General features: G+C 34.1%; 2 protein-coding genes across 3 annotated transcripts; one reads left to right on the forward strand and one right to left on the reverse strand.

Annotated features, from left to right (window-relative positions):
• Positions 1-3197: 3197 nt before the first annotated feature.
• On the forward strand, positions 3198-5778 carry LOC123210554 (LIM domain-containing protein WLIM1-like). Of its 2 annotated transcripts, XM_044628988.1 has the most exons (5): positions 3198-3478; positions 4575-4671; positions 4769-4809; positions 4956-5042; positions 5410-5778. In XM_044628988.1, exons 1-5 carry the CDS (start codon positions 3341-3343, stop codon positions 5614-5616), a joined length of 570 nt encoding a protein of 189 aa, XP_044484923.1. In that variant the 5' UTR covers positions 3198-3340; the 3' UTR covers positions 5617-5778. The 2 variants fall into 2 exon arrangements, with proteins under 2 accessions (XP_044484923.1, XP_044484924.1); XM_044628989.1 differs by lacking the exon at positions 4956-5042.
• A 3599-nt stretch (positions 5779-9377) lies between these two features.
• LOC123210953 lies at positions 9378-10573 on the reverse strand. Its single transcript, XM_044629450.1, has 3 exons — positions 10083-10573; positions 9882-10006; positions 9378-9772 (listed from the first exon to the last, which is right to left on the reverse strand). The coding sequence occupies exons 1-3, from the start codon at positions 10420-10422 to the stop codon at positions 9659-9661; spliced, it is 579 nt and encodes a 192-aa protein (XP_044485385.1). The 5' UTR covers positions 10423-10573; the 3' UTR covers positions 9378-9658.
• Between the last annotated feature and the right edge of the window lie 3413 nt (positions 10574-13986).

Consider the following 13986-nt stretch of genomic DNA (forward strand, 5'->3'; position numbering starts at 1 on the left):
TATAATTTTGAATCAAGGTAAAAAAGCCCCATTCCTTCTTTAAATTATGACAAAATTGTCAATATTTGAATTTGCATTTAAATTTCGATATGATTATTCAGGTTGATTTCAGCTGCACCTGAGATAAGAATGTATCAACCACCATGAAAGTGAAACTATGACACTCAATTTTATTGAGAAAATGATCTAATTTATCTCATCAAAGGCCACACTATATTGTAAAATAATGTAACATTGAAAAAGAAACTTCAAATTCTGCATTGTAACAATAAAAATAACATGAAACAATAGAAAGAAAATTAGATGTTAAAGAGCCTTGAAAAGGCCTCAATGCAAAGCTAGTGACGCCTTCTCTGCCAGATCCTGGTTTGTGGATTCATTATCAACAGAGTCGGCATTTTAATGGAGGACAAAATTTATGAATAAAAACCCGTGGGAGTTCATTAACATCACTCTTCATTTATATTCTCTGCCTTTATAGCTACATTGCTGGCAGTTGAAGTCAACCACAAGCCTTTCAATATGGGCTCGTGTTTCATTTTAGTGGGTTCGGCACATTAATAGCGCACAGGCAAAGGCTCAACTTCAGTACTAACAAATTTGAAAATTGAATGAGGACAGCTAAATTCCATTTGGCACAAAATATTTAGACCAAATTTTTGGCCGCCCAACATGAATAAATAAGCGCAATATTTACGACGGCTGCCCGTCCCCATTGGCTGCACAATCAACGTTCTCTTTTAGGCATTAAATTCAATAAATTTGGTCCAAGTCCAACCAATTGCTGGGTCTCTTTTGTAACTCACTAGACATTAAGAATTAGTTGGGGATTAATTTAAGACCCACTTCAGCTTTAGGGTTCAAAAGTTAGTGACAAAAACACTTGAATGAAAACGTTTTTAAGAGGTATTGATTCTGCTTTAGTCCCACTCTAATCGAATATTTAATATCGTCCTGCATCTGTCAACATTGATTTTCTCCTTTTTTTTGTTAATTTTACTTGAAAACTCTTCTTCTTTTATTCGGTAATCTTTGTTGAAAATCAAAATTAAAGTATCATTTTGGATTGAGAAGAGCAAAAAGAAAAAGGAGGAAGTTAGCCGGAGGTTTTTATTTTAAAGAAAATTGAAAAGAGTTGTTGGATGGATCGTGCACGCATTCTATCTGTCAGACAGATTTTTTTTTAAAAAAAATTTCATATAATAAAAAATAAGTAATGACAAAATTATATTCAAAAGGCCAAACGACTATTTTCCACCCTGTTCCACCCAAAGCATATTGAATTTTTAAAGTTTCCCCAATTAACTATGAAAATATTGTTTACCCACCCATGATCGGTTAAATTTAACAGAACCTTAACTTCTAAAAATTTAATCTCATTTCCCCCCCTAAAAGTTTAAAAACTAACTTTTCTTCCTCAAGTCAAGTTTGAAAAGATCACATTTCCCCCCCTAGGGTTTAGTTTCCAAACCCCTTCACTTTCTCCGGCGCCATTGCCGGCAGTCCTCCCTCTCGACGGTTTCTTTTCCTCCGACAATCCTCCTCAACTCCACCCCAACCTATCCGACGTCGTTTCGTTTTCGTCATTTGGGAAGACGATCATCTTCCCAGATGAAGACGACTTATCTTCCCAGAGGACGACGAGTCATTTCGTCTTCGTCTGGGAAAATGATCGTCTTCTTAGACGATGAAGACGAGATTGATCGATTTTGTCTTCGTCATCTGGAAAGATGATTTTTCTTCTCAGACAAAGACGAGACAACATCTGATGGGTTAGAGTGGAGTTGAGGCAGGCCGTCGGTGGAAGAGAAACAGTAGGGAGGGAGAGACGGCCGGCGATAGCGCCGGAGAAAGTGAAGGGTTTTGGAAACTAAACCCTAGGGGGGGAGATGTGATCTTTTCAAACTTGGCTTATGGGAGAAAAGTTAGTTTTTTTAAATTTGGGGGTAGGGAATGAAATCATATTTAAGTTTATTTTTAATATTAAATATAAAATGATGATTTTACCTTTATTACCGTTAATTTTAACTGTTCATGGGTGGGTAAACGGTATTTTTATAGTTAATAGGGGGAACTTTGAGAATTCTAGGTGGAACATAGTCGTTTGGCCTATTCAAAATAAAGAACTGTATTACCAAACCCAAGCCATCCCATCCAAAGCTTTACATTAACTTGCTACGGTAATTTTAAAGCGACTTTAGGGATTTCAATTCTCTCTAACCCTAATAAAGAATAAATTCTTTAATAAAAACAGAGAAAATGATTAGAATGAGAATGAAAAAAAATTCTTACAATAGGAGACAGGTCGAAGGCGGAGATACATGTATTCTCTCGCTGCCCCACCCTGCGTCAGTTCTCGTCTCCTTATATTAATATATTTATTTAAAATACTAACATATCTTTGCAGTTTTAGATTATTTATATTTTTTAAATTTATTTAGGTTTTTATTGTATATATCAAAGTGGTTAATGCATTATATTTGTAACATTTGAAATAGTGAAATTGTTTTACTTTTACTTAATTTTGTTATTTAATATATTCATATTGTGTTTAAAAAGTATAAGGAGAATATTTTTCTTTGCAGATACAAAGAATAAATTTTTCTCTACAGAGACGAGAAAGAGATAGGGATAGGGTTTTTCTTCAAAAAAAGGGGATGAAGAATCATTTTCATCTCTATAACATAAACAAATTAGAAATGGAGATTGATATCCTCTACAGAAACAGAGATAGAGATTGAGATCTCCTCCTTATCTTTCCTCGTTGTCATCCCTAATACTAACAATCTACATTATTAATCTCTAATTATAATTACATTCAAAAGGTGAAATTAAAATTGGATTTGAGTTTATTTTAAATTTATAATATTTAATTTGATTTTAAGTTTTTTTAATTAATATATAATATTATCATTAAAAAATAAAATCATTAATAAAATAAATAATAGAGCATATTAGAATAAAACTCAGATGCGAAAAAAAACAGCAATATGTCCGAATCTGTGACTCGTTTCAACTATTTTGGTGAAAAGATATTAATCTACTCCAACAAGTAGGCAACTGAAACGTTTCATTGTGGGGGCAGCATGGTAATTTCAAAACAGCTTAAATGTACCAAAATGTCCCTGGTTGAGACAGCTAGGCGCTTGTGATTGGCCATAGTTTAATTCAACACTGACCACTTCCGGGGCTTCGAAAAACAAAATTTGAAGAGGAGAGTTGTATTGATAAGACGCAGTTGCGCTCCTTCTTATCAGAACATAGTTTTAAAGTGTCTGCGTGTTCATATTTGTTGTCTCGTTAAAAGAGAGAATTTTGTGAGGAAGAAGGAAGATCTGAGATGGCAAGTTTTGGAGGAACAACCCAGAAGTGCAAGGCTTGTGAGAAGACTGTGTATTTGGTTGATCAGCTTACTGCTGATAACAAAGTCTATCACAAGGCTTGTTTTAGATGCCACCACTGTAAGAGTACGCTCAAGGTGATTCAAACTAACTCTCACTCTCTTATAAACTCACATATGGTTTTACATTCGAGGCATTTGAATTTGATGTTGGTTTTGTTTTCTTTCCTTTTGTTTGATCATGTTTACTTATCAGAAAAAATATGTGTATATCATGTTTTTGTTTCGTTGTTCAGTGTTGGAAGTTTGGATTTTTATATTTATAGATGATGATAATCATGAGTTGAATCCGATGATGATTCACATGGAAATTAAGGCTTGGTTAAACTACGATCTTCGCGTGTTTAAGTGTACAATTACATATATGGTTTGCTTGCTTCAATGGCTTAGATTGAGTAATTTTGATGTGGCCCGCACCTTTGTCGAGATCCTTGGGATATTTCAAATTTTGTGTCCTCTTGGTTGATGATAGACCAATTAAATTAGTCAGAAAATCCTTGACACATTTTCAATTATAAGAGGATTTGATACTCATTTAATGGTCCTTTTTTATTATATAAATTTAATATATACCTTTTGAACAGCCCTGTGCTTTTTGGCTCAATTGTAGGGCGATGCATATCATATTTCTGCATAAATGATTATGCAAATCGGTTATTTTGTTCTACTTTCTCAAATGTTTCAACACTTCCATTGGATGATAACCATAGGAATAAGTAAACATAGGAGGCGTTTTCACTGTTAAGAATTTGGATTCATTTGTTGACAGGAAATTTTTGAAATTTCCTGAGAATCATGTAAGTTCGGAGTATGGATAGAAATGTAAACAATTTGAGGACTTAAATAAATTCCAAAATTGAATTAGTTCTTTCTGCTTTTAATTATTTTGAGCCTTGAGGGAGTGAGGTAGGAGGAAGAGACAAAAGGTAAGAACAAGATATCATGGCTTCCATACAGATAATAATGAGGTACTCACAGGGACTTACAGTAAATTTTTGCAAAATGGTGTTGCTTTTTCAAACTTGAAGGTTTGAGTGTTATTTAACTAGATATTTTAATATTGAGAAGTTTGTGGGAGTTTCATAAACCGAAGGGCTAATGTGTGAATATTCTATAGATGTTTTCAATTTTCCCTATTCACCTTCACTTCTCATCTTCTTCTACAACAATGCAGCTGTTCAATTATTCCTCCTTTGAGGGCGTTTTGTATTGCAAGCCTCACTTTGATCAGCTGTTTAAGATGACTGGAAGCTTGGATAAGAGTTTTGAAGGTGCTTAATTGTTACTGATTTTATTGTTTGGGATATTCACCTAATCTATTATCTGCATGTTTAAGATTATTTACAGGTTTCTTTCTTCCTGTTCTAGGGACTCCAAAAACTAATAGGGTTGAAAGATCTGCTGATCAGGTACCCAGAGAATTCAGTTTTCTGATTCTGCTTTTTTGTTCTTATAAGTTTTATTGGAACTTTGTGTTAATTTTAGTCTATGCCCTGTTAATTAAAATCTATTATGGCCATTGTGAGTTGTTCTCGTGTTGAGTGGAAATTTTCAGGTAACAAATAGCAGAGTCTCCAGTATGTTTGCTGGAACTCAGGAGAAATGTTTTGCTTGTGAGAAGACTGTTTACCCAATTGAAAAGGTAAAAGTAGCAACTGTTATAAGAGCCATAGGTAACTTTGTTTGAGCAGTTCACTTTCGTAGTTGATTTTATACTTGGCGTATAAGATACATCCTATTTCCTTTGTATCTTCAGAATGGACTTTTATTTTCTGGACTATTTATATAATATTAATTTAAATTTTGTAAGAATATTGTCCTCTCTTAGATTTATGCAAGTAAATTTAGTTATGCTCTCTTGAAATGCATGAACAGAATCACTTAATCTTTCATAAAGAGGATCACTTCTGATTTGAAATTTCTCTGTTAAATTAAATGATTTTGTTATATACTAGTTATTAAAGATTTTGTTTTCACTGCATTACATACCCGATTACTGCATTTTATAGGTGGCAGTCGATGGCATATCATACCACAAAGCCTGTTTCAGGTGTACCCATGGTGGCTGTGTGATTAGTCCTTCAAATTATGTCGCACATGAGCATCGGCTTTATTGTAGGCATCACCACAATCAACTCTTCAAGCAGAAGGGTAACTTCAGCCAACTTGACAACCATGAACAAGTTAAAGGGGTGACTGAGAACGCAACAGCCTAGTGATACTGTGAAATTTTCTTGTTTTAATGTGAGAATCTGTATTTGGTTGGATAGTGAGTTTCCAAGCAAGAGTCGGGTTCAACTGTTTAAGCGTACAAGAACAGCTATGCTATTTTATTTTTTTAAATATATTTATATATGTCATATGTCATTGCAAACAAATGTTTGGTAGAGGAGTTTTGTTTTTTTACTGCAATTTTGTGTGGTGAGCTCAGAATTGACAAATGTTTAAAGGAGTTGGTTGTTCAGTTTTTAACATGAATAATGTGGATAGCCATAACATGGTTTCTGTGTGCTTAAATGTTTCAAGCATGATCTGGTTATTATTATTATTATTATTTTAAACTAGAGTCATCTTTGTTCATTGTTAGCCATATTTTTCATCCTTGGTGCCTGCCTTACAGTTAAGATGCTGCTTGCCTTTCTCACTTTTCTTTTATCTCCTTCAGTTAGTAGTTGTATTGTGTGTCAAGATTCTTAGTTGTCCATATCTTTCTGAAAGCATCAACAGTCCTTTCATTTATATCAACTAAAAAAATTTCATCTGCTACGGCATATTTTGCACATGCTTGAGAGCCAAGCCCAATGTAAGTCAGCTCAGAAGGCCAAAATTTTGTGGGTCGACCTGATCATACCTACAGTAGCCGTGGAGTTATATGTCGAAATGTTTGGACATCATTGTATGGAACTTGTTGATCAATCCATTTATAAAGATATATGCACACACTTTTTAAGTATATAAATAATATGTTATTATACAATTAAATAATTTTTAATAAAAAAAAATATAACACCCAATTATATATCCAAAAGTGTTATCACATAACAATGCTCTTTTCTATTGATGAATCAAGATGTTACATCTTGTTTAATGGTTTGTATTGATTGATAAAGTTTTAATCAGGGTAGCTTTGAGTGACAAAGATTGAGATTGTTTAAATATGAGAATATGAGGCTTTGAGTGACAAAGATTGAGATTGTTTAAATATGAGAATATGAGTTTGAAATCTGTTCATAATATATTGAAATTGAACTTTTGATTTTTCAAATATAATTATTATAAAATTGATTATTAGAGTCAAATTTTACTACCCGGTCCAAATAAGGATTTCTTATTTTACAAAAAAAAAAAAAGAAGTATTGACCGCCAAGTAAGTCAGTCTATCATAGCAAATAATAATGTTTTGTCCAAGAATAGATTTATATTTTCAAAAAAAAAAAAGTGTGAAAATGGAATTTTTCTTTTTCCAGAGAGTTAGATATATTTTGCTCTGTTGAAATTCTACTCATAGTAGTATTGCATGCTTTAACAGTAAATTAGGTTTCTCATTGACGTCAATTCTATCAACTAACCAAAGTTTGTCTGTCCAGACCAACCACCCAAATTATTATATTAACTGTAAATCTCATACAATCATTCCCAATTTACCTCTCACTCAAGAACCTAACTTTGATCATTATCCTTCTAATTTCTTACCAACCTAATCAGAATCAGATTACTGCTTATAGAAAATTTTCAAAAGTCTTGAGTGTCCTTTCGCCTTTTCACACAAATTCTAATCTTGGAAGTTTCAGTATTTATTGCATCGGACTAATGTAATTTAATATTCGGGATCACTTCTTGTTCATGGTAAGATTATCGATCTATGGAGAAAGAAAATGTTCACGGGCCTGTTGCTTGTAACTGGGTATGAGCCAGATTCAATTGTGGGCAATGAAATTGAGAGATGCCCATGTAACTTGACAATGTTAATGGAAGCTTCAAGCTTAGCTTATTCTTGCATAATTCATCAAGAATGTCAATCATTAAGTCACCAATTTCTTTAGGGTTCATGAGTGCTGAGCCTGGTTCATTGTATGGAATAGTCAAATATGTAAGACCAATAAATCATTCTCATTAAGCTCTTAAGCCATCTCAAAAGTTTGATGTAGAGATACAAGAGCAATAATAAGTCAGAAAGATTCAAGCTTTCAAAGAAGGAAGGTGTTCCTTTCTGCAATGATTATTGGTAGCTAACAATCCCTTCAAACTTTGAATGCAAGCAAATGCAAGTTGCGTAAGGTCATTGTTCAAATCAGTCAAAATATCACTCCTTGGAGTGCTTTGAAAGCTGAGCCTACATTGACAGCAAATCCATTTTGGTGAAAATAATCCGGATAAGTTTTTTGTGGTCAGAAAATTGGACGTAGCCCTCTGGACTTTAAAGTTCTAGGCACCCATTATCACCCACCCTTGTTTGAAAGCTGTAATTCTCAGGCATTTATTGGGGAAGTTCAGGTCCTGCCATGTGAGAAGATTGGGTGCAGAAATGTCAATCAGCTACAGTTGATGCCAACATCCTTATTTCATTGCACTATCATTCATTCATTCATTAGTATTGTTACACATCTAGTGGTTGTTAGGAATAGAGACAAATTTTATATCATGCTATAAAGATTTGGTATATAATGGCCAAAATTCGATGGCCCACTTGTAAAGTGTAACTGTTTGCCCATCTATGGATTCTTGGGTTCACATATTCTTAGTTTTGGTTATAAAGGAGTATTGTTGAAACTTAATATAGGTATTATGATCTGATTCGCCCTGTCTAGGTATTTAAGCTCTTTTTTTTCAGCGAGCAAATTGACCTGAAAATTCGTTGTTTCGACTAAAATTTCAGCTGCCTTTGAAGTTTAAACCCCTTTTGTTTCTTGGTTATTTTTAGCAGCTTGTACTGCTCGATTCTTCTGCTCTTTCTCTATTTCTTGTAGGTTTGTTCCTTATATGTGTACATAATTTTCTAAGTTCAGAATACAGTTGGTTGCAATCATCCATTCTATGTATTGAAGCCATATTTGTATCTTAATTAAGGGAATAAATATAATCTCCAATGTTCGATTATGCCTTAAACTATGTTTATTCCCTCTACTAAACAATTAATAATTGAGGTTAACAAATAATCAGTTCAGGATTCTTCAGCTGAAGTGGAACTACTGTGAAATGAATTGTTTTATAGTTGACTTCTCATGACATGGCCTACTTAGGCTAGCAGGGACTGATGCTTAAGGGTGAAAGAAGTGTAAACAGAATACTTCCAGGGCAGAACGGGACCGTTACTTCAGATCGAACTGATTATATTAGATAAGTAAAATTTTAGAGTTAATAATTGGTTCTATAATTTTTATATCAACTTTTATATCAAGTAAATTAAGATTTTAATATAAAAAATCACTGTCTGGGACTCTTATTGATGAAACTCTCTCTATTGCCATCTAAATTACCTATCATGGGCTCTTTGAATCTTGTTCAAACAGGAAATCGATTAACAAAATTAAAATTAAATTTGGGTTGGTTCCAATCTAGCGGGTGAAAGTTCCAGGGACATCATCATTTTATTCTACTTAATTTTCCATAATCAATTAATTATAATAGTTGGAACCAAGTAAAAATCTTTCCAGTCTTGCAAAGCAATGATTAGAATTCCCGTTCCTTGTTAGTGGTGGCCAGGTGGCCCATCTGTCCTTGGCATGAACATACCAGATCTATGTTTATATGCCTGAAACAAAATCTGACCCACTTTTGATTATGTTCTTAGGCCATAATGCTAAAATATTTTGTTTATTTTACGCATGAGAAATCAGTAATACAGTCGCAGGGTATTATTGGTCAAAATAGTGGTGTTTGGAGCCTGAGAAAATGATCATTTCTTTCTTTTACTTGGTTTGAGAACCTCTTAATTGTTGCCAAGATTGGATTTATCAAGCACATAGCATAACTAGAGTATAATAACAACCAAAATCATAAATTTGTTTTTGGAGAAACTCCAACTACATAAACACAAGAGCACTTGATGATTACATACTTTGGATATCGATCACTATTTTCTGTACAAGTATTACGCATTACTCAGATTCCGCACTCGATGAATTTTTTTGCTTCCTTGGCAAAGTACCCACTTGTTGTTTTGTGACTTTAACAGGTTTAACAAGGCTGGATTTGTGTGGTTTTGGAGTTTCTGGCTCTTCAACAGCCTCTTACTCAGTTTTAGGAAGACAGAATCCATTAGCTTCCAGCTTCGGAGATGCTTTGTAATGAGGGTTGCCATGTTCTTGATTTGGCTGCAGCTGTGTTGGTTGATGATGTTGTTCTTGGTCGGTTTCTTTCATATTTCTTCACCTGAACAGATAGAATTAGTCATTTAGTTAGAAAAACAAGTTTCAACTGCAGAACTAGATCATCTAATGTAGAGATGGAGTAAGAATAATAATTGTTTGAAGGAATTCACCTGATGATCTTTGTCAAGTTCGGATCTTTTTGGCTTCTCATGTACCCTCTCTGGCTTTTCAGGTAATTCTGGCTTGTTCTTGTGCATCTTTGCATGCTTCTTTGCCCACAGCCCTTTCATAACATCTAAACCCACAAATAGGCATCTCAAATCAAACTCAACTACATCAAAACAAAAACAAAATAAAATCTACCCACAAACCTTGAGTAGAGATGAGTCTGTAAACTTGTCCAAGAGCGAGAGTATCAGTTGGACGAAGAAGCTTAATCCTTGTCAACCGAACAGAATTCCCATTGTTGCTATTGTTGGTTGTGGGGGCGACGGTGGCGGTGGCGGTGGCAGTGGCGCTGGTGTTGTTGGGACATCCATCAGTATTACTATTTGCTGGGCACAAGGTGGTGGAGATGAGAAGAGCTACATAGTGACCAGGGTTCATCCTCATAATCTCACCAGCATTCACAGGCCAATACAATTTATCAACTTTCCCACATGGATGTTGTATCACAAGCGTTGCTGTATCAATGGCCTGACAGTTCCCCATTTCCAGTCTTCCTTCTTCTACCTTAACACTCAAACTGGTAGAAGAAGAAGAAGAAGAAGAAAGAATATATCGAAATGAGCGAGAGAAAGAGAAAGAGAGAGAAAGCTGATGTATGCAACAGTCTCTTTATAGCCACCCACCAGCTTTCAAATGGGTTATAAATATGCTTTCAAAGTGACGAGAGGGTGATATAGGAAGTTAATCGAGATATGAAATGACGTGGTGAGCTGTGATTGGTTGTCCTAACTTACGTTACAGAATACGGACCCAAACCTCCATCAGCCGTTACTCGCCGTTAGATTTCCCAATTCAGTTTAATTCTTCGACTGTTTGTAAACTGTTGTTTTGCCAACGATGCTTTACCCTACTCGCATTCATTATGATGTGAAACACAAGCACACAACATTAATCAATTTCGTTTTCATTGGTATGAAGTTAGAATTTATAAAAGAGGAAAAGACGGTAACAATATCGATGTCCCTATTTGGGTGGCACGCTCTTGGGAGAGCGTGAGGGGAGTGGGAGAGGGGATGAGGTGGGCCAGGCTGAGCAAAGAGACGTTTCGTGGTGGCCACCGAACCGAACCCAACGATGCATGAAATTTTGTGAGGTGAAAGAAACGCCACAAACAACACGTAATAAGTGGATGTCGCGTGTGAGACATCTCTTTTTTTAATGTTTTGAATGGCGCATCCAATCTTCCCTTTTTTTTCCATTTCAAAATACTTTATTTCACTCCAGATACCATTTAAGTATACATAATCTTAAATCTTTAGGGTTTGGATGATTTAATTTCGGCCAACTGACTATTTCCCACCCAAGGTTTGGTGGCAAACCTAATTTTCCACCCATTAATTATAAAAAATTTAAATATCCATCTTTCTATTAAATTTCACTGTTATTATCAAAGATAAAAACAATTATTTAATAAAAATATTTTAAAAAATTATAAATTCATCATATTTTCCCCTCAATTTAAAAACTAATAATTTCCCTCCACCTTCCCCTAAAGAAAGACTATTTCCCCCATAGAGTTTGCACTTTTCTTTTGCTACTTTTTTGGCGACCGGAGTTGATCAACCTCCATTCTCCTATCTCTCGGACGAGGACAAATCATCGACTAACAATTCATCAATGAAATTCCTACATCAAACCTTACTGATCCTTACTGACAAATCATCGATTGACCTTGTCAACCAACAATTCATCCTTGTCCAAGATATGGGAGGGAGGAGGTTGGTCAGCTTCAGTCATCGGAGAAGTGGCAAAAGAGAAAATGCAAACCCTATAAGGGAAATAGTCATTTTCAAACTTTAGGTGAGGGGAAGGTGAGAGAAAATTGTTAGTTTTTAAATTTAAGAGGGTAATGTGATACATTTATAATTTTTTTAAATATTTTTATTAAATAACAATTTTACTTTAATAATAACAGTAAAATTTAACAGATGGATAAGTATTTTGATTTTTGATAATTAACGAATAAAAAATTGAGTTTACACCAAACCTTAGGTGGGAAAAGTCATTTGGCTTTTAATTTCGAGAATATATTTGGTTCAATGTAATATGTTATTTATTAGTTAGATAATATATAAGATAATCGGATTATACTTTATATTCAACTAAAATAATAATAATAATAATAATAATAAACTTTCATTCTCATTGTTTTACCTTAGTTATATGATTATTAAGATAAAAATGTTCTTATTTGAAATTAAAATTACCCTTTCATTACCCAGCACCACTTATAGATTTATAGAGATTACTATCACATTACCATCAGAACTTACATCATCCCCCCTTGTCGACATCACTATCACTATTCATAGCACCCCAGCATAAAATATCCTTTAGTAATTTATCTGGTCAAATTTGTCACATCTATTATCATGCCATATCAAGTCGAGAAGAAGGTTGTGAGGGTTTTGGCTAGCAAACTTGCATTGTATGGACCGTATAGCAATCGCCTTGAACGCATGCACTTGCTTCAACACTTAAGCATAGCTGAACTCTTTATTTAGTCTCCAGTTTTTTTATTTTCTCTCCATGCCTGAATACCAAACCTTTGATTTGTTACAATTTCCCTTAGATCTTCACACATTTGACTAAATTTTAAAGGCATGTAAGTAACTTTATTATTATTATTTTTTTTGTAAAAGGCAAAAAATGACAGGTAAATAAAATAATTTAGGGCATGAGAATGAGAGGGATTCTTCACTTCTTATCTACACTATTGACTTATCTCTTGTGCTTTTAACCATTATCATTGTTGACATATGGGGACCATCAACAAGGTTCCATGCTTGGTTGCCAAAACTGGGAACAATCAATTCATAATTTTTCATCCAGATCAAGTGCCCTGTCTTTCAATCTCATCACTCACAATTCATATTTATATATGTATGGTCCCTCTAATTTTTTTCCCTACACCAAAGCATAAATAAGTAATATATATATAAACCCACAAAAAATTATACAAAAGTAACCATTTTTCACTTTTTGGGTTCCTTTTTTTAAGTTGAAAGGGTTGAGATTTCTCAATCACTTAGAGCCCAGACACATGCCATGTATTAATATTCATGACAGCTTTGACCCATTAATTACTTCATCAACGGCCTGAATCATGATTATACCATCCTCATATCATATTATTCTCTTTTTATTCCCTAAGTTTTAACATTTTATTATTGTTAATTACAATCAGAACCATCTGCTTTATCTATGATGAAGCCAAGCACATGCCCAATCTGAACCATCTACTATTTCCATTGATTCAAAAACAAGCCCGGTAATCTTTCAAGGTCATGCAACTTTTGACTCTTTTTTCAAATCCTTTTTAATATGAGTCTACTTGAGACCTGTGACAATTGAAGATTGCATATATTAAAAGGGGTTCCTTTTCCCACTAAGAAAACCCTAATTTGAGTGGCCAAATCCCAGAAAGCAAATTATAGAGAAGTCTGTGCAAGCCATGTGAAGAAGAAAACATAGTTAGTGTTATGATAGCTTCCCACCTCAAATGGGTTCATTTTCTTTGGTGCAATATACGAATTAAAAGTGGGGACTCTATGGATTAACTATTATATGAAAGATCTGAACATCTTATGTACAAATTGTACATACTTAGGTGCAAAATATGAACATGAAAAGTCTTAACTTTTTTCCATTTTTTACGCTTTGATTTAATTTATAGAACTAGTGGGTATCATTGAACTTCTCTTCCTTTTCTTGGAATAAAGTGGGTGGGGACGATACTGGGATGTCCCATTTTCACTGCATTTGCCATTAATGAATTCAAAATACCCACCAAACAACATCTTGAGTATTTTTAGGTTTCTTGGGTGGAAATGGGTTTTGTTTCTTTCAGCTTTTGTGTACCAATTCTACCTGACAAATACCAAAAAATGAGGTTTGAGAGTTCAACAGAATTCCAATTTTTGTCATCTTATTTCTCTCAGGGCAACAAGTAGGTAGATGAAGAAGTAAAAAATTAAGAGAGTGCTGTGTTAGTTAAATAAGGGTCTCAAGTATGCGACAATTTTTATTCAGTTGGAACGACAACAA

The sequence above is a fragment of the Mangifera indica genome, chromosome 3 (assembly GCF_011075055.1).
Source record: "Mangifera indica cultivar Alphonso chromosome 3, CATAS_Mindica_2.1, whole genome shotgun sequence".
Taxonomy (NCBI): domain Eukaryota; kingdom Viridiplantae; phylum Streptophyta; class Magnoliopsida; order Sapindales; family Anacardiaceae; genus Mangifera; species Mangifera indica.